The sequence below is a fragment of the Hibiscus syriacus genome, unplaced genomic scaffold (assembly GCF_006381635.1).
Source record: "Hibiscus syriacus cultivar Baekdansim isolate YM2019G1 unplaced genomic scaffold, ASM638163v2 tig00110847_pilon, whole genome shotgun sequence".
Classification (NCBI taxonomy): Eukaryota; Viridiplantae; Streptophyta; class Magnoliopsida; order Malvales; family Malvaceae; genus Hibiscus; species Hibiscus syriacus.
This window is the reverse complement of record NW_024062888.1, coordinates 1,161,202-1,182,832: the sequence shown is the minus strand read 5'-3', so window position 1 is coordinate 1,182,832 and position 21,631 is coordinate 1,161,202. Positions and strand designations below refer to the sequence as shown.

Genomic DNA, 21,631 nt, shown 5'->3' with positions numbered 1-21,631 from the left:
ACGATTGTCGGAGGAAAGACAGGAAAGGAAATACCATGGTTTTAAAAGTTAGGGTAAACTATATTCATGGCCGCTTAATTATGAGATAATTTTAATTTTAAGTTTGTCAATCAGATCATTTAACAATTTAAATGATACCAATCAAATCACCCGTAGTTAACATTTGACAGAGGGGCTAACATGGTAGTAAAAAGATCGGTATATAATCATACATTTGGTCCTTGTTATTTACATAATCTATCAATTTTATCCTAATTTATTGAATCGAATTAAAATTAAGATCAAATTGATAGAGTTTATAAGTAATAAGTACAAAATGTATAATTATACCAATTATTGCCATGCCAGCTCATCCAACAAATATTAACTACAGTTGACTTGATTGACATCATTCGAATAATTAATTGATTTGATTAACAAAATCAAATATCAGTGGTCAAATTGAGATCATCTCATAATTAAGTTGTCATTGGTGCAATTTACCTTAGAAATTAGAGGTAAAGTGATAAAAAAATGAATTCGAAAATATTAGAACTATAATTGTAGTGTTTTTATAAATTAGTGATAACAACAAAATTATGGACAAAATTAAAGGTCAGGTGACTGTATAAATATTCAAAATATTAGGTGATGTAGGGGAATATTGGTAAAATGATTCTTGTACGTCAAGAACCGCATTTAGCCGGCTCAATTAGAAAACTAATGTAAGAAAATTAGGGAAATAGAGTAACCCTTAAATATATTTAGGATAAAGTGCAAATTTGGTATCTTAACTTTTTTTCTCTTTCTTATTTCACTCATTGTATTTTATCTTTTTTTTTTATTTTTCTTACTGAACTTAATACATTGAATTTTTTTTATCACTCAATCGTTTCCTTACTAACGACGTTATGGCGCGTTTTTTATTTATTTTATTTTTAGTGGATAAATTACAAATTTAATCACTAAATTTACTCTCCCTCCTATTTCACTCACTATACTTTTAATTATTTTCAATTTAATTACTAAACTTTATGTATTGGATTTTTTGTCACTCATTTGTTAACAACAAAAAAGGCATGTCATAACATCGTTAGTGAGGAAACGACTGAGTGGCCAAAAAACCCAATATATTAAGTAAGAAAATTTAAAAAAATAAAGTACAGTGAGTGAAATATGAGTGAGTAATGTCTAGATACCAAATTTATAATTTACTCATATATTTAAGGAAATAGGACATGTTCAACGGTAATTGGACAAAGTATCATGTTATGGAGGAAAATTGGGCAGAGAAACCATGTGATGGAGGGAGGGGAAGTCGCCGACAGTTTCTGGTTATTTTGGTACGAAATTCAGGACCACATTGAAAGAAAAGGAAAACACAAGGGCCAGAAATCAACTTGTTCAAAAAGAAACCTTCGTGCTACAATAACAACGTACATGTGTGATCCTCGATATCAACCACTCAGTGAGAGAAAATATAAAATCTATATTTAAACACTTATGAGTGTTTAATGTATTGATATTGTGTGCAATAAACAAATCATTCTTAAATTTCCTTATTATTTTTTTTCAAATGGAATTTTAATTGATTCAGATGTTTTTAATTACGATTTATTATATTTACATAATCTTATTTTTTAACAAATTAATTTTAAATATTTACAATATTGAAGTAGAAGTGATTGGATCTAAATATGATAATAAAATATTAAAAAATAGTTATGATTTATGTTCCAAACGATTTTGATTTATAGCTAATATTAAATGATGGTAGGGTTTTGGTGCACTCAATGATTTCTGCAATAGCATTGATTTATATAGTATTGTATTAATATGAATTTGAATATATATATCTGATTTATTTAATATTTTTTGAACTTTTTTAATATATTATATTCTTATAATCATGTTTGAATATGTATTTGAAGAGAATAAAAGAGTCTAAATACTTTTAATGGTTCATTTATCACTTGTATTATTAATACATTTAACACTCATAGATTCTCATATTCATCGTGTTTTGGGTTTTATGAGTATTTAAATATATCGTTTATATATTTTTATAGAAAGTCGCTACTTTTATTAAAAATAGCAAATATTCAAAATTACAGTGAAGATTTACAAGTATAACCGTAAACCTAAAATATAATTATGATATTTTCCTATTACCATTGAGACAAAAACTAGCCACATATATCACATAAGAACCAAAGAAGGAAAATGTTAAAAAACCTAACTAAAAAGCTCGAGCAAAATAAATATACGAACAAATCTGACTGCATCAACAAACAAACCACAAAAGGGATAAAGCTACTGAAACACCATGACGAATGCAAACCAGAGTTGAACGACATGAGAAACTATTCACGAATGTAAAACATGTATCTAAATCAATCTGAGGGTCCAAATCAATCCGAGGGTCTAAAGCAGGGAAGATAAGCATGATAATAAATAAGTTTAATCTCGATTAGTCGTGATGATGTCAAATCCAACCTTGAGAAAAAAGATAAACGAAAACAACAAAAAAAAATCGAAAACTACCAAAAGACAGAGATAAATGTGCCACAAAGATAAAATTTTTCTTATTAAAAAACTAAAAAAAACAAAGAAAAAAGATAACCGACAGTTGGTAATCGACATCAAAACTGCTATCGCTGCAAATTAATCAAAAAAGAAGAAGAAGAAAACATTGATTAAATCTATAAAAAAATGACACAAATTGTAAAGAAAAAAGGAAAAGAAAAGAGTACATATCATTAGTATTTTTTATTAAGAGGTTAGGGTTAATGTCCATATATGTGTTGTTATTGGTGCCTTTTAGTTTGATTTATGTTCTTTTAATAATTTTTCTGTAATTTATATATCGCAGTAAATCTATAATGTATACAATTTTAATAAATTTTAGTTATTTTTTTGTACCATATAATTTTTTTTATTAAACTAAAATGATTATAAAATAATATCTATTTAAATACTTTCAATTATTTAACAATAAATACTTAATTATTCTACTACAATTATTAATATTCAAACTTATGATCTCTGCTAACAATAACATTCTTCAATTAAATTTAGTTGGTGCCCGTATCATATAATCAGATCATTTGAAATGTTTACCTAATTTTGCTGAGAACGCGACAGTAGGAAAACGACACAGCAAAAGACAAGGTCTGACATGGAAAATCTCATTTCTTTTTCATACATTAAATTAGCGTGTTGTTAAAAGCTGCCCATTGGCCGGCCGGGGGCATCTTATTAGTCATCAAGATATGTATATTGGATTAATATCAAAATAAATGTTTAAATTATATTTTTTTAAATATATATTTAAACTATTTTTAAATTATTTCGGTACTTAACGTTACAAACGTTATCCATTTAGATGTCTGAGCTAGTAATGGTGTTAATTTTTCCTTAAGTGACACGTGTCATAATCTGATAATTTTAAAAACTTTATTTAAAATTTAAAATTTAAAAATTAAAATTATATATTTAAAAAAATAGAAAACACAAAATTTGAAATAAACCCAAAAATTTTGAAAAACTTCATTTCAACCTCTAAACCCACACTGGCCGCCGTCTTTTACAGTCGATGAGCCTCCAACCGACCTCTCCTCCCCCCGTAGACCAAAAGCCTCATGAAATCATGACCGATCAATGACCCATCGACGAAGCAACGTTTTAAAATGTCCAAACCCTAAGATTAAAATCGTGATCTCACGTCATTCTGACGACCAATCGAATGAAAATACGACAACATATGAGTATGAGGATGGCGATGACTACGCCGGTGGCGATGGTCGTGGCCGAAAAAGATGGCGGAAACTAATATTAGATAGTTTTTAAATTTAATTAATAGATTTTATTTAGGTCTATATTAATTTTTAAAATTTCTTACCTTTTCAATGCAATTATTTTTTTTAATGATACAATTAGGTACCCACCTTTTTGGTGTAGTTAAGTACATAATTTTTTTCAACTATACATGTTTAATTTTGATTGGCTCATGCTTATAAATTTAATTTGTCTATTAAGCATATAATATATGCTAAAAAATACAAAATTAACTACTAAAATTTTAAGAACAAGTAATTTTTTAATTTAATTTGTCTATTAGTTACTAATTGCAGCCGAAAACAATAAACGTTGGGTATTGTACCAAAAAAAATAGGTGTCTAATTACATTGAGTACTACATTGCATATAAGTGTGAAAGTTAAGTACCAACAATTATATTTAACTTATTTATATAATGCATAATCTAAATTAATCCTTATTCAACCACCAGAAAGAAGAAACGTCAGAATTACCTGAAACTCTAAGCTTTATAAACCCTAAACTAATAAACCACTTCTCTCCAAGCACTGCAGGACAAAAAACATAGCATATTGAGTAGATAAAAGATTCCACTTTTTCTTATATAATCCAAAACCTCATTTCCATTCATTCAATTCCTAAAGAGAATCGTTTAATAACAAAATTTAACCACTATGGCCAACAAACCAGGTGATTAATTCTTCTGTATTGTTTTAGTGACTCTTCTTTGGGTGTTTTTGAACATTTTCAGCTTATTTGTTGCTTTGTTTCTTCTTTGTTTGAGTCTGAAGATGAAATGGCTTCAATGGAGAATGGAAGTGACGATGATGTTAAAGTTCATGTGTTCTCATCATCATCTGAGGTTAATACTTTAAACTCAAAGCCCCAATTTTTACTTTCCATTTGATTTTGGGTCTGTTTTTTTTCTTCAATTGGGAAAAAAGAGTTTGGTTCTTCTATGTGTTCATGGATGAATTGTTACGTTTGTGTCATCAGTTGATTGGAAAGCTGCACGAGAAGTGGAGTCCGGAAAAGAAGAAACCGTATCCGGCTATGTATTCCAGCGTGTTTGGAGGGATCATTCTCGATCCTGCCATGATGGTGATCCCCATTGATGATCACATGGTTCATCGAGGGCACGGTTGTGTTCGATACAGCGGTCATTCTAGATGGGTACGTTCATGATTTCTCTGTTTTCTGTACAAAGGAGACTGTTCGATGATTGCATTAATAAGGACGAAATTTCATGTTCATGATAACTCTTTCATACATCAGTTAACCTATGTTTATGAAGCTTAATATAAATTGTCATGTTTCTGTAGCTATCTATATGAGCTAGATGCTCATTTAGATCGTTTCCTTCGATCGGCATCGAAAGCGAGAATCACGTCTCCATTTCCTCGATCTACTCTCCGTAGTATTCTCTTGCAGTTGACAGTAGCGTCCCGGTGTAAGGAAGGAACTCTGCGTTACTGGTTGAGTGCCGGTCCCGGTAATTTCTTGCTTTCTCCTTCTGGATGCCCTACATCCGCATTCTACGCTGTAGTCATCGACGATGTCGTCTCGCAACACAACGACGGGGTTAAAGTGATAACCTCGACTATCCCTATGAAGTCACCTCTTTTCGCTACAATGAAGAATGTGAATTACTTGCCAAATGTTCTTTCAGTGATGGAAGCCGAGGACAAGGGTGCATTTGCTTCAATTTGGGTTGATGAGGAAGGTTTTATCGCCGAGGGTCCGAACGTGAATGTAGCATTTATAACCAATGATAAGGAGCTTATTTTGCCTTCATTTGATAAGATCCTAAGCGGATGTACCGCAAAAAGGCTTCTGGAATTAGCACCTAAGTTGGTCGAGCAAGGGCGTCTTAAAAGTGTCAAAACTGCCGATCTTACCGTCGAGGAAGCCAAACATTCAGCTGAAATGATGTATATAGGAAGCACCCTACCGATATTGCCGATCATCGCGTGGGACGAACAGCCTATTGGAGATGGTATGTACGATCTATTATTTACGTGCATCTATTCGTCGCATATGTAATAATGTTGCATTGCATGATTAGTCTACCTCGGAATTTCGGCCTAGTGACAACGTATTAGTTCTCGTTTCCTTACCAAAGTACGCTTTATTTTGATCTCTTGTTGCAGGAAAAGTGGGAGATTTGACAATGGCACTTTCTGATCTGCTTTGGCGTGATATGGTAGCCGGCCCCAATACACAGAGGCTCCGCGTTCCATATATTAATTGAACCCGGTGTTCGTCAAGGGTGCTTGGAAAGGGCTCATTCTGCTAGGCGTCTCAGCGCTTACTATTCCAGCAGCATGTCCTATAGCTAGATTGCATCCGTCTGTTCTGTTTTTGCTTCTATTAAAAGGAATTAGCGAAAAGGTTCCAAATAAGAGTTCAATCTCGTATAACTGTTATTCGAGTTTGTGCTCGTCTTATTTTGCAAAAACATAATGTTGTTCCGCATCAATCATTATGGTACATGTGTTAACAGTCGGTTTTTAAACCATTGAACGAGAGTTTCTGAAATAACTCGTTCGCAACATCAATATGCCCCGCTTTCCACAACCCATCGATCAAGATATTAATAGAGACAGTATCAAGTTCCAATCCGTTGTTCCTCATTGCTTGAAAAAGTTTCAACACCTCTTCGAGTGTACCATTTTTGCATAGCCCATCAAGCAAAATCGAACATGTCACCATATTTGGAACTTGTCCAGAAGCAAGAATCTTCCTAAACAACCCACTGGCAGTTAAAACTCTCCCCAACCGAAACATACTTTGCATAAGAGTGTTGTATGTGACAATATTCGGGATTGGTCCTTTTCGAGATATTTCATGAAAGATTTCCATTGCCTTGTCTAACCTTTTAGCTTTGCAATATCCATTGATCAATGTGTTGTAACTAACTATATTAGGTGCACAACCCTTCTCCATCAACTGCAGAACTCCTCTAACTTTTTCTACTTTTTATTTCTATTTTCTTTTATTTTTTTCTCAACCAAAGCTAATTGCATTAATTATTTTTTCGAAACTGTGTTTAAAGCATGGGTATTGGGTAGACACTTCTATAGTGTTTCTTCCCAAATATTTTCTTTTCACGATGTTTTATATATTTCGATTATTAAAATAATTATTTCGGTACTTCAAAATTTCATTCCCTATATAATTATTGGGATAAACTATATTATAAGTAATCTAATGATAAATATATTTTTATTTTAATCATTTAATTATAAACAATCACAATTCAACCAAAAATTGGGGACATAAGTCCTTGAATTTCTAGGGCTTCAAACAAATTTTAGGAAACTATAGAATTACCATAGAGTTTTGAAAATTATAAATTTACCCCAGAATTCTTGCAAATATTGAAGAAAATTTTTTTTCTATTATACCCGAGAATATAAAAGATAAAAATGATTTGTTTGGATTTTTTTGAAATATTGAGGTTAATATTGTAAAAAAATTAACGACGCTACTGAAAATCAATATTAATATTAAAGATTAATTTTGCTATTATGGCTTGAGAATATAAATAATTAAAAGGAACCGTTTAAAAAAAATGACATCATGAAATTGATATTGTAAAACAAAATTGAAGCAAAATTGAAAAAAAAATATTTTGAGGATTAATCTTGCTACATTATAAAATTTTACATGTTACTTATATCCATTAGTAGTAAATGAAATTATTGACCTGACTCACTTTTAATTGACATAACAACGATAATTTTAGCTTTATACTTTTATTTATTTAATCTTAATTTTAAATAACATTAGCTCTCCATTATTTTTAATATTCCATTTAGTTTTGGGTTGAGTTTTTAAAAGACTTAAATATAAAAAAAGGTGGTCAACTTATGTACTTGAATTTAGTTTAGTGTTTAATATTTATTTCGTTCTAATTTGGTGTTTAATATTTTATTCCGTAACTTAGTTTAAATCAAACTGCGATAGACTATTAATTTCGACGGTTAAATACCACCTGACATTTGTTTAATATTAAAAAATGAATTTTATAATTAAAATAATAATAAATTAATTAATGGAAATTGAAAAAAATTAAAAATTAAAAATTAAAAACTTTTTAAAATTTTTACCCTGTAACCCTAAGTCATTTTCCCTCTCTTCCCCTCTACTCTCTTCCCATTCCTTCTTTACCTTTTTTTGGAAATTGAATTCAAGAACCCTAAATTGAATTCAAACGGGGTTCATAAAGTTCAAGTTGTTCAAACGGGGTGCAGCTCCGAGCTCGACGATATTTTTTTTCTCCTTATGCTTCATCCGTCAGAAGTACTATAGCAATTAACCTCGAAAGATCATAGCATTTGGAGTTTGCAGAAAAAAAATTGGTTTAAATTTAATTTTAATAGAATCGGATAGGTGGTAAACAATGGTTTGGGCTTTGCTTCCCGTCGATCCTTCGTCAGGTAATTAAAGCTTAATTGAAGTGCTACTATTGCTTCATTTTTGCATTGCGTTAATTTCAATTCTGAAACCCTATTCCATTTGGGCAGCTGAAGAAATAGGAGAAGAAGATGATTACTATATTTTCAAGAAGGGAAAGTATACTGTGGGTCGAAAAGGTTATCTAATTTGCTCCCTTTCACTTTCTTTTCTTTTCTTTCTGGGTGGAAATGGTTAGATGCTAATTTTTGTTTTCTTTTGCTATATTGGGGGTTTGTTCTCCTCTCCTCTGTGTTTTGATTTGTTGAAGGGTGTGATGTCATCATTCACAAAGACAAGGGGGTGTCCAGAATCCATGCTCACATAATGGTCGATGGAATGACCCAACCATCTCAAGTTATAATCAAAGATTGTCCAAGTACGGGACATTCATTAGCAAGAATCTCACTTCTAACAAGAAAGTTCATCACTTTCCTAATAAACAGACCTCTCTTAGATTCCGAGAATCGAAGGATCAAACAACAGCTTACCAGTCTTCTTTGATCCTTTACTCCCGTCTACAGATTTTGAGAACTGATTTAGGGTTGTAAATTCAATTTCAGGAAAAGAGTAGAGAAAGAATAATAAAGAGTGATGGAGAAGAGAGAGAAAATGATTTAGGAAGAGGTAAAAAGTTAAAAAGATTCTTAACTTTTTAATTTTTTTAATTTCTATTAATTAATTTCTTATTATTTTAATTATAATTTTTTTTGACATTAAACAAATGTCAGATGTCATTAAACTGTCGAAATTAATGATCCATCATTACTTGATTAAGATATGAAATGAAATGTTAGACACTAAATTAAAACAAATAAACGTTAAACAATAAATTGAAACTAAAGAAATAAATTGAACCAATTTTGTATATTTAAACCTTTTTAAAAACTTAAATATTAGTTTCTTTTAACAAAATCGAAACAGAATGTTTACAGCTCCAAATTTTGTAAACCCCATTTAAAAGATAAAAAAAAATCTAAATTACTCTCTCTAATGCCACTGTTCTCTGCCACTTGATAAAAATTTCATCATAAAATCCATATTTGAATTTTTTAAGAACCGGTAAAGAATCCGACCCGGTGACCCCAAATGGCAGCATACAGAGCGGATGACGACTACGATTATTTGTTTAAGGTGGTGTTGATCGGAGATTCGGGTGTCGGGAAATCGAATTTGCTGTCGAGATTTACGAGAAACGAGTTTAGCCTGGAATCAAAATCTACAATCGGAGTTGAATTTGCCACCCGAAGCATTCGGGTCGAGGATAAAATTGTTAAGGCCCAGATTTGGGACACCGCTGGACAAGAAAGGTATATTTTTATCATTATTCCCATCTCTCATTTTCTTTGTTTTGGTTAATGGGGTTCTGGAATTTGATAGATTTGAGGGAAATGAGGTTTTTCGTTGTTGATTGGATTGGTATAATGCTGGGAATTTTGGATTTTTTAGGCTGTTTGGTTGCTGAGTACGTAGGAAAATTATACTCAAATATCTTTCCATTTTTCTGTTTAATTATGTTTTTATAAGTGTTTTCATTGAATGAAAATTTGGAGCATTAGAGGAAAAGTTGGCAGTTCTAGATTAGTGTATTGCTTTGGTGAAATTGGGTACATGGGAATTTTTGTTTTCTTTGTTGGGTTGTTTGGTTGCTGAGAAAATGCGCGGATAAGTTGCATTCAGAATTTTCTTTTCAATTATAATGTATGTGGACTTGGGCTTCGGTTTTTTCGTGAAAAGGGGCAATTTTTTGGATTGGTGTATTGATTTAAGGGGCATATTTGAAAGAAAAATTTTCATGATTGGCTTAATGCAAACTCGATTTGAAATTTTGAAGTACAAATTAGCTTGTTGTAAGCTATATACAAAAATCCCAGAGTGAGTTTTCTAATTGATGGACTACAAAGAATATTATTTTTGGGTCTAATTAATAAATGTTGCGTGCTTTGACCCATTAGTAAAAAGATGGGATAAACCTACTTTTCTGAAAAGTCATAGTTGAATCATGTTTTTTTTACAGAAATGAATCATGGTATTTTTCGTCATTGTTCTAGCCTACTTCTGGTTTTGAAGTTCTTAATGTTATTCCGAAATTTCAGACCTCATTAGCTTGTCTGTTTCAGTTATGATACATGCCCTATATCTGTAACCTTAGATGCCTGGACTTGTCTGAAAGCATCGACGTGTTGCGTAATCGGGTACTTTGCAATAGAGCCATCTATGCATAGATGGGCAACATTTATGTGGAAAAAGGGCACCAAATGTTGAGCATGAAATGAAAATTGTGTTCTCTCTTTGAAAAGAAGTCGGGGGGGGGGGGGTAAATTTCCAATAATCCGTTCCATGTTTTATTATAAATTGCTCGGTTGATGATGAAATTTCTTCATCGACGTGAATTAGTGAAGGGGGAATCACGAAACTGCAGTTCTTGCTTGTACTTTTCTTTCATTGTGAGAAATCAATAGAAGATTCTGATTTTGAATATTCCCTGCTTGCAGTGTTTTGGGTTGTGAATGCCTGATTTGTAGTTTCTCCTATAAATGGATGTGTTTTATAAGTTTCTTGTTGTATTCTTTTCTAGATACCGGGCAATTACAAGTGCATATTACCGAGGGGCTGTTGGTGCATTGCTTGTATACGATGTTACCCGACGTGTCACGTTTGAGAATGTCCAGAGATGGCTGAAGGAACTTCGAGATCATACAGATGCTAGTATCGTGATTATGCTCGTTGGTAACAAGGCTGACCTGCGACACTTGTTTGCGGTTTCCACTGATGACGCCAAGGACTTTGCCGAGAGAGAAAAAACCTACTTTATGGAGACATCTGCTCTTGAATCCACGAATGTGGAGGATGCATTCACTGAAGTACTAGCTCAAATATATCGCGTGGTCAGTCGAAAAGCACTCGAAGCAGAGGTTGATCATACAGTATTGCCTAAGGGACAAACCATCAATGTCGGATCTAGGGACGACGTTTCGGCAGTCAAGAAAGGATGCTGTTCTGGGTAACTGTTTAGATGATTCCGAATATCCAAATTTTCAACCTTGGTTTTTCATCTCATTAAGCACAAGACTTATTTTTTTTCCTCTTAAAACATTGGTATTTGATTCTCGTGTCTTGTATGTATTTGGTGTACATATTTGAGTCTAAAATATACTCATCTTCCTAGCATTCATTGATAAAAACAACAAAGAAATATCAAAACGGGAGCAAGAATGAATAAATCCAACTCCAAACCTAAGCATGGGGTAGAGGTGTTCAAATCTGGGTACCCAGGGTCCTCGGGTACTTGATTGGCCGGCCTGTGTCTGACCCGGATGTTCGGATATCCGTAATACGGTAATCTTTTTTTATCATTTTCAAATTATTAACTTGAAAAAAACCATACATAAATTTAAATGTTCGAATTACATACTCTAATATCCGAACATAGAATTTAAAAATGTTTTTCTTTTAATTTTAATAGTTTAATTTAATATATAAAAATAAATGTAATCGGTACTCAGGTAATAAGACACGAGAGACAAAACGAATAGGTTGAATTGTTTTCTGGGAAAGGAAAATCGTGAAGGAGAAAGCAAAGGTGACAGACGAGCAAGGAAAGAGGGTTGCCTTTTATCACAGGTACAGGAAAGATGTCATTTGCATTCAACTGGAGTTTAGGATTTGCATGGTATCCTCAAAACTGGAATCTCATGGAAGATACGTGATGAAATTGAGGAGATATTGCAGAGTCATCCCATCCTCGAAGGTGTTGATGCTGCTGCCGGAGTTTCCATTCACAAATCTTTGAAAAAAAAATCGAAAATCCATAGAAACAAAAACCGTCAGGGAGAGTGACACTAGGCGTATCATGTAGTTGTGATATTTCTACACTTGTAGGTATCATGTTTTAACATAATTATAAGGTTTAGTTGAACTAAAAAGACATCAGATTTTGTGGTGTAGTTGGTTATCACATCAATCTAACACACTGTAGGTAGGTCTTTGGTTTAAGTTTAGGTGAATCCATTTATTTTCATTCTTTTCAACTTTTTTTTTTCTTTTAAAATAGAAAAGGAGGAAATACAAAACATTCACCGTTACCAAATATTGAGCCCATTCACTTGTGTAATAGATGGACATACTTACCATTATACTACAACGACCTTGTTAAAATTAAGTTTGTTATTTTCATTTAAAATCAAGGTAACATGTAATAGGACATGATTTATGCTTATGATTCCAAGGAGTGCACTCTACTTTTATTCTTTCTTATGTCATAATAGATTTTAGTGATTTGTTTATTTATGTTGTGCTTGTATATTTTTTTCTATAAATATTTAATTTAATTGTGTATTGAAATTATTGTTAATTATAGAAATTAAATTCAAGACTATGATTGCTTTTGATTTGATTGCAATTGTTATATTCATTCATAAATAAACTTAAAATTTATTAGGATATTAGTCGTTGCTCCTACTAGATCGAGAATTGTCGGTGGATCGAGAATTGTCAGTGAGAGGGGTGGTGGGGCTTGGTCATTGTAACACTCCGAAAATCTGGTTAGTAGTTTCAGGTATAACGTTGAGCTTGGAGTACTTAAGTGAGTCTAATTTAAATATTTGGGTTAAGAATAAAGAGAATTGGGCTTGAGGGAAATCCCATAAAGTATTAAAAATGGTATTTTTGTATTAAGGTCAAAATAAGGATGACCAAGGGAGCAATTTACCCATAGTTTGAAACAAAATCTAATATCCCTTAATTGTGCATATGTCACAAGTTGGGAAGGACTCACCTTTGTCTTCTTCTTCATCTTCACCTTTTTTTTCTTTCTTCTTCCTCTCCAAAACTCCCAAAGGTAGAAGCTTTATTGTCCTCAAGTTTGGTGGACCTAGTGTTGTTACTCTATCCACTTTGATTAATGGACTTTGCAAGCAAAACAAGGTTTCTCAGGCTGTGAGCCTGTTTGATGAAATGGTTGAGAAGGTATCAACCTAATTTAATTGTTTAAAATACACTTCTTAATGGTTTGTGTAAGATCGGCAGTAAAGTTAAAGCTGTTAGGTTTCTAAGGATGATGGAAGAAAGAGGTTTCAAACCCAATATTATAGCATACAACACATTCATAGATTGTTTTTGTAAGCACATATCGATAAAGGAGGCTCTTGATATCTTTTCTGAACTAAGGTTAAGGGCATTAGACCATATACTATTTGTAATGCCCCAAATATTAATTTAGGGACTATATTGAAATGATTAAAAAATATGAGGATTTATTTTATTAAATAATGAAAGATGAGAAGGATTAGGATAAATAGTTTAGACTAAATTGTGATAATGGATTATTAAGGGGGCATTCTAGTCTTTTAAAGGGAAGAGAAATTTAGTTGTATTTTAAATTAGTATTAAAGATAAGGAAAAGGGGATTAGGCTGCAAAAAGTTCTCTTTCTTCTTCTTCCTCTTTCCCCGTAGAAGAGTTACTTCATAAGCTCAAAGGTAAGTTTTCAATTTAATGGTTTATTCTTTCATTTTTTGCTAGTTATTGAATCTTTATATATGATGGAAGTTTAATGAAGGTTTAGATGGGATTAAAATAATGAGATAAGGGAAATAAAAGAGATTTTAGAAAATGAGTTTTATAATGATATGTTAATATATAAAGGTTTATTAATGTTTGTAGGTAAAATTGACTTTCAATAAGGTAAATGAAAGATTAGAAGCATTGGTTGAGTGAAATAACAAGTTAGAAATTGTGGTGTGATTCTTAAAATCAAATGCTCTTGAGGAATATTAGATGTTTTAAGCGTCTAAATGAAGGAAAGTTAGTAGGTTAAGTAGAGAAGTGTTATATAATATTGTTAGGGGTAAATGAGAGGAAAATTGGCCAAAGTTGGGTAAGTTTCGGGTTGAAAACTAGAAAATCTGGGCAGGGGTATCGATACCATAGGCAAAAATTGGGCTGAATTATAAGAAAAGTATCGATACTGATTCAATCAATATCGATATCGAACTATGTAGTATCTATACCATGGTAAGGGTATCGATACCAAGAAACATCGAATCTAATTTTGGTATCGATACCGGAGGGGGTATCAATACCAAAATATAGTAGTATCGATACCATGGTGAGGGTATCGATACCAAGAAACATCGAAGCTAATTTTGGTATCGATACTGGAAGGGGTATCGATACCATAGTAGGGTAGTATCGATACCATAGTAGGGGTATTGATACTGAAGGGTCAGAAATTGTAAGTTGGACTGATAGAACAGTACCGATACCATAGGCAAAAATTGGGCTGAATTATAAGAAAAGTATCGATACTGATTCAATCAATATCGGTATCAAACTATGTAGTATCGATACCATGGTAAGAGTATCGATACCAAGAAACATCAAAGCTAATTTTGGTATCGATACTGGAAGGGGTATCGATACCATAGTAGGGTAGTATCGATACCATAGAAGGGGTATCGATACTGAAGGGCCATAAATTGTAAGTTGGACTGATATTGTTGTAGAAAGGTTAATAATAAGTATTTTGATTAATGTTAAGTTATAATTGTTAGGAAATACACTAACAATTGATATTATGCATGTATTTAATAAATGTGGGATAGATCGAAATCAAGCTCCTGAGTCGCGTAAGGCGAAAGGCAAGGGCCAAGTTCCAGAGTAATTGTCTTCCCATTTTGGATATCTAAGCAAGACGAGCCAGTTGAGTGCATTTAATTATGTATGTATATACTATAATAATCATAATGGTATGATTTATTGATGTATGTATGGTGATTACCAAATGGCACTTTGTGCGCTAAAATAAGAAGGAAATTATACTAAGTGTATGAATTTCCAGATAGGGCACTTTGTGTGCTAAAATTATAAGGAAATCATACTAAGTGTATGAATTTCCAGATAGGGCACTTTGTGTGCTAAAATGATAAGGAAATCATACTAAGTGTATGAATTTCCAGATATGGCACTTTGTGTTCTAAAATGATAGGGAAATCATACCAAGTGTATGAATTTCTAGATATGACACTTTGTGTGCTAAAATGATAAGGAAATCATACTAAGTGTATGAAATTCCAGATAGGGCACTTTGTATGCTATAATGATAGAGAAATCATACTAAGTGTATGAATTTCCAGATAGGGCACTTCGTGTGCAAAAATGATAAGGAAATCATAATAATTGTATGAATTTCCTATTGAATTTAAATATTCCTTGATACGTGAAGTATAATAAAATAAATTGTTCCTAGAACTTCACTTGTGATTAATTATGCCCCAATAAGTAATACTTAACGTGTGTTTATTTCACACGTAGGTTGAATACAGCTGAGTAAGAAGATCTTTGGACATCCAGTCAGAGTCGTTTCATCAGTAACCGTGTGACATACCTATCTACTTTTGTCATATTTTAGTTGTCATGTAATAGGGTTTAGTAAAAACACTCTAATCAGTATGTAGATTAAACTGTTGTAAAATGATGAATTGTTTGAACAACTCTTTTTGTTTGTCTACTTAAGTTAATGTATGTTTTCTTTTAAGTGAATTAAATGTTTTATAAAATAAAACAAAATTATACGGGATTTCAAATTTAAGAATTAATAATATTAGTGATGTGACATATGTACCTCGTATATGTATGGGTATACGGGAGTTGGGTGTTACACTATTACTTACAATTGCTTAATTCATGGTATGTGTAATTTGGGCCAGTAGGAGGAGGTAACAAGACTTTTGAATGAAATGGTGGATAACAATATTTCCCTCGATATTTTCACGTATAATATATTGATCAATTCACATTGCAAGGAAGGGATAGTTTTTGAAACTGAGCATATTGTTGACTCAATGATAAAGCATGGCATTGAGCCTAATGTTGTCATATATAATACATTGATTGATGCATATTGCAAGGAATGAATGATTTCTAAAGCTGAGGATATTATTGACATAATGATAAAGCAAGGGATTGAGCCTGATCTCTTTACCTATAATGCATTAATAAATGGTCATTGCTTGGGAAACAAGGTGGATAAAGCTAGAGGAGTTTTACGATTGATGATTAAGAAGGGTTGTGCACCTAATATAGTTAGTTACAACACAGTGATCAATGTGTAACACCCACTGACTGATGGTGGCCCGATCCAATCCAGGGTGTCACATTAGGGCCACCAGAGCGACCCACTGTAAAAATCTCGAAGTATTAAAATTTCAGTTAAAACACATAAAATCATAAAACAATTTATAAGTACAAAAGTGAAATTTACAAATATTAAAAAATAAACCAGATTTCATATTTGTAAATAAAACCAAATATAATCTACATGCCCTCTAATCACATACACCATACTCTGCAAGCAATGCCGAATAAACTCCTTTACTGATGTCGATAGCTGCATTGGTTTGATCATTTTAACCTGAAATAGTGAGTCAAAGAGTGAGCTTTGGGAAACCCAGTAATACAAAACTACCATATAATGCTGAAGAACATGCAGATAAATGGAAAGCCATAAAATTTCCTTATCGATCCAGATATTTACAGGTTTTCGAGATGAACCGTGGTTCCACTGGTATTTCTTTCGAGTAAAAGTCAAGAAGATCTCAATTCATAGGAAACATTCAGAGAACCATGCTTTCAAGAGATTGGAATAAGATGTCTAGTGTGTTCCAACTAAAACCAATGAAAAAATATAGATCTTTTAAAACAGTAACCGTTTAAAACATATTTTCAAAACCATAATGGAACCCTCCAACCGAACACCGTTATGCATTTCCCCAGAACTGCATCCATAAGGGCTTACCCTAAGTACATAACCCTAAAAGAATACCTTAGGGCCTGAGAGCCTATCCAAGAAAGTTACTCGGGGCCTCGAAGCCTACCCAAGGTTCACCTTAGGTCCGTAAGGATTCACCAACTAGATCAAAGCTGAACCTCCATACTCTAGAATTCTACCCATATAAAATCTAGTAGAAATCAGTTTTAGCAGTAACCATCATATCTGGATCGTGATCCTGTAAAATCTCATAAACGTGACAATGAAATAAACCATATAACTTCCCTCCACCCATACACCATATGTAGTCTCATGATTAACCCAAGGGAGTGCCTTAGGTCCTGAGAACCTATCCAAGAAAGTTTATCGGGGCCTTAGAGCCTACCCAAGGGTCACCTTAGTCTGTAAGGATTTATCAGTTTGATTAGCACTGAACCTTCAGCCTACCCAGATGATGTCCCAATAAAACAGTTCAAGTAGTAAACAGTGAAAACATAAAACCATAGTTCATAAACCAGTAAATCAATAATTTCGGTGAAACGTATTTCAAAACATATAAGGCAGTCATATAGTACATGAGAACACACTAGAGAATCCAAGTATTTTTTTTTCAGAGGCACTTGATAGTTATCAGGAATAGAAAACATAAAACTTATGTAATTTGATTGGATTCCAGGAATGAGGTCCTATTGAAAGGGATCAGTTACTAACAGATCTATCAGACCATTAAAATTGATACCTTAGGACCCATTTTTATTCAGGTGCATTCAGGAAGGTGTTCATGAATCTTTATAGCAGAATAATTCTAGATTCAGATTTACTGAAAGTGATTCCATTACTCAAACAATCAAGGGTATTTAGGATTATGTATTGAAATATCAAGATTTTGAGTCCAATTGAACCAACGATCCCAACTCAGCAATACTTGTCAATCATTTGGACTGTGATACTTCATTATTATTAGTCACTTCTTATTACTAACTGCACCAGTTGATCTGGTCAATATAAGAATCATCCTTGATAAGTTCTTGAGGAGATGAATAAATATTCTAATGGTATTTATTTCTTTTATGTATTGCAATGATACCAATAAATGTCGACTTGATTGATTCGAGGTTTAAAACCCTTGAGGGCGGTATAACATATAAGGTCATCAACGTTTCTAGACTTGTCTGAGTTATTCACTTAATTCTAGTTCTTTGAAGGTACTTAGGTCATTTAGTAGTTAAGTCTATCCCGATTACTTCAGAGTTTCCATAGTAATTCAATCATTTATGAAATTCATATACATAGTTTTTTCATTCAGTTCTACCTGGTTATATAATTTAGTCATTTAAAGAAATTCAGACGTGTAAAATACCTTCGATAATTCAGTGTCCGGGTGTTATCTCAGAAAATATAAATTATAGGTCATTTGGTATTTTAGGTTGATTTATTCATTTCAGAGCTTGAGGGTATTTAGTTATTCCAGTGTTTAGACGTTCTTTGGGTTATTTTATATTTTAGGGGCCTTACAATATAGCTCTGAAATTTAAATCGATGATTCCAAGGTTTAAGTTGATCAAGATATGAGTTCTCAGGTCGTCTCTATTATTATAGCCATCCATTGAACTTTTTACACTTTAAGCGTATCATCGTCATTTCATTCAAATCTGTCAGTGACATTACTTATGATATAATAGGCTTCAAGTATTCTAGTTTCTTTGATCAATGAAGGTTATTATAATTATTACATAGCTCGAGGACATTATGGTAATTCTTTTCAATTCAAACATATGCACTATTTTTAATAACTGGTCAAGTATGTCTTTTATGGGTTATCTTTTACCATCCGGAGAAGTCTTGGTCTTTTACAGTACAAGGGAATTTTCATAATTTTTACCCCATAGGGCTATTTTTGGTAATTTCTTTTCCAAATAATTCTCAACATTTATCCTTTAACTATATTAATCATACTTTACGAGTCCTGAGATTAATTGATTTACTGATTAAATCACTGAACTTAGATTTGTTTCCGATCGGTTTACCAATTTCTCATTTTCAAGCCGTCTGAGTCTTATAGAATGTTCTATCTTTATTCCAATTTATGTCTGAGTCCAATGATAGTTAAATACATCTAATGGACCAATCATTTCTATTCATGCATTTACCATCATCAATGAGTTCTGAAGGGAATACAAAATGTAGTAGAGTATTACCTCAGTTTTCGTGCCATATCGATCGACCATTTAAACTCCATTTGATTTCCCTCGAACTTTAATTCAATGTCCAATAATTCCTCAGATACATAGAAAACAATTTTACATCAGAAACTAAACTTAATTGAGAAACCATATTGAATCCGAAGGTAAATCACTGAAGAACTTCTTACTGGGTGCGAATTTGGCAAAACGGACGTCGGATTCAGACTTAGGTCGTCGAAAAACATAACATATGACCTTTTCAAAAAATGTTGACTTTTTGGTCAAAGTCAACGTGTCAAAGTCAATATATTAACTCGGACGAGTTGAATCAGACGAGTTGACTCAGACTGGGTTGACTCGATCGGGTTAAACAGACCCTGTTCAGACCGATTTGGACCGATCTGGTCTGACTAGACCGGTTTCAGAAACTTCATAGACTGACGGAGGAGCACTATGCGCATCTTCCTAGAGCATTAACAAAACATACCAAGCCATAATCAATTCAAACATTAGCCACAATCCATCTAATATAAAAGAAAAAGATTGAAACCCTTACCCACACCGGAAGTCGACGACAGGGCAATTTTTGAACGAGGAGATCAGACAGGATAAGAGCGGACGACAATGAGGAACTCAGTGGCGATGGCGGTGAGGTGAGTTGACAACCGAGGTAGCCAAAATTCATATAAAACCGAACGACTGGTGGGGTTTACGGCAGTGATTCAAGCTTGATTCACGTCGATCGATGCCGAATCACGCTTCGATGATGCCTGGGCTTTGGTCACTGGTCAACGATGAATCAAACGGGGGGTAGTGAGGGGTCGAACAGTGGCTGGACGTCGAGGGATTCGGAGCCCGATGAGACTTTGATTGGGGGGTTTAGGGATTTGGGTTTTGATAAATTTGGGGAAATTTTAGGGTTAACCGACCGAGGGTTATTTTTCATGTCTAACAAAGATTGGTAAAATTCAGGTTCAAGTCCTTGAATTTTTCCTGCACTTTTAAAATTGACTATAAGTTTCAGAAACTTATAATTTGATCCCTAAGTTGGGGTGTTACACAATGTATATTGCAAAGTTAAAAGGTTTGACGAGGTAATGGAACTTTTTCATGAAATATCTCAAAAAGAACCAATCCTGAATAATGTCACATACAACACTTATATAATATATGTTCTAGTTAGGGAGAGTTTCGACTGCATGTGAATTTTTTAGGAAGATGCTTGCCTCGAGACATGTTCTAGATATAGTGACTTGTTCGACTTTGCTGGATGGTTTATGCAAAACATGTAAACTAGAAGAGGCATTGAAACTTTTTCAGGCCATGCAGAACAACAAGTTGAAACTTAATATTGTCTCTTATAGTATCCTGATTGATGGGTTGTGCAAAGCTGGGCATATCGATGTTGCAAAGAAATTATTTCATGAACTCTCATTGAATGGTTTGAAACCAGATGTCTACACATACACAATAATGATTAATGAATTATCTAAAGAGAGATTGTCCGGTGAAGCACACCAATTGTTTAGAAGCATGAGGGATAATGGTTGTTCTTTTAATAGCTTTTGTTATAATGTAATGATTTGGGGGTTTCTTCGAAACAGTGATACCTTAAAGGCAACACAACTTCTTGTGGAAATGGTCAATAAGGGATTTTCTGCATATATTTGCACTGCCAGTTTATTTATGGAACTCTTCTTATCAGAACAATCTTGATGTAGGTTTAACATACTGCAAAAATCATTTACTTGTAATTGTAAATCATTTGATTGCTCTGATAAGTTGAATTCTAGAAACTACAATGTCAATGTGTGTTAAGGATCATTCTCAATGTAGTTGATTTTCTTCTTAGAGATGTGAAGTAGATATCTTGTTGATGGGGAAAATATATATCTTCTTGATGTGAAGTAGGTAAGAATTCAATCAGATTAGTTAAAGTTTGACCATTTGTTAAGATCATAAAGGCTGAAGGTCTTCCGTTACTGAATGAAGTTAAGTTGGTGAATTTAAAGGAAGGCATGGAGATGACATTACGACTATTATGTATCTTTGTTCCATCTATAAATTTTGTAAGCTACCAACAACATGAAATCACAAAAAGCTTACAATAAATTCTCGGCTAATAAACATAAATATAATCAAATAATGAATCATAGAAAGACGAGAGGATTCTTTCATGATTCAGTTGCAGGTTTATCATCACTTAATTCAACTATCGTTAATAATGAAATTAGTGAATCATCGTATATTTCTCATTCCAGCCAATCAAGTACATATTACCCATATCTATATGTTTCTTAGCTCCCATTCATCATACCACATGTTTCCTAACAATTATGCATCTTATGGTGCATAACTTCCACATGAACTAAGATGAAACCAAAACTGAGATGGTGATGAAAATAAAGATACTTTTATGTATTT

The 21,631-nt window shown here is 32.9% G+C and overlaps 1 protein-coding gene and 2 pseudogenes across 1 annotated transcript; all 3 read left to right on the top strand.

The window, feature by feature from the left end:
- The first annotated feature begins 4,426 nt into the window (after nt 1-4,426).
- LOC120143428 lies at nt 4,427-6,110 on the top strand (annotated as a pseudogene).
- A 3,107-nt stretch (nt 6,111-9,217) lies between these two features.
- LOC120143399 (ras-related protein RABA1f-like) lies at nt 9,218-11,324 on the top strand. The gene is made up of 2 exons (XM_039157728.1): nt 9,218-9,565; nt 10,834-11,324. Exons 1-2 carry the CDS (start codon nt 9,345-9,347, stop codon nt 11,261-11,263), a joined length of 651 nt encoding a protein of 216 aa, XP_039013659.1. The 5' UTR covers nt 9,218-9,344; the 3' UTR covers nt 11,264-11,324.
- A 146-nt stretch (nt 11,325-11,470) lies between these two features.
- LOC120143370 lies at nt 11,471-20,976 on the top strand (annotated as a pseudogene).
- Nucleotides 20,977-21,631: the final 655 nt, after the last annotated feature.

Excerpts from the sequence above, each read along its gene's own strand:
- LOC120143399 (XM_039157728.1), top strand. The coding sequence starts at position 9,345 with ATGGCAGCATACAGAGCGGATGACGACTACGATTATTTGTTTAAGGTG. Across the intron at positions 9,566-10,833 it reads GACACCGCTGGACAAGAAAG|ATACCGGGCAATTACAAGTG; the intron begins GTATATTTTTAT and ends ATTCTTTTCTAG.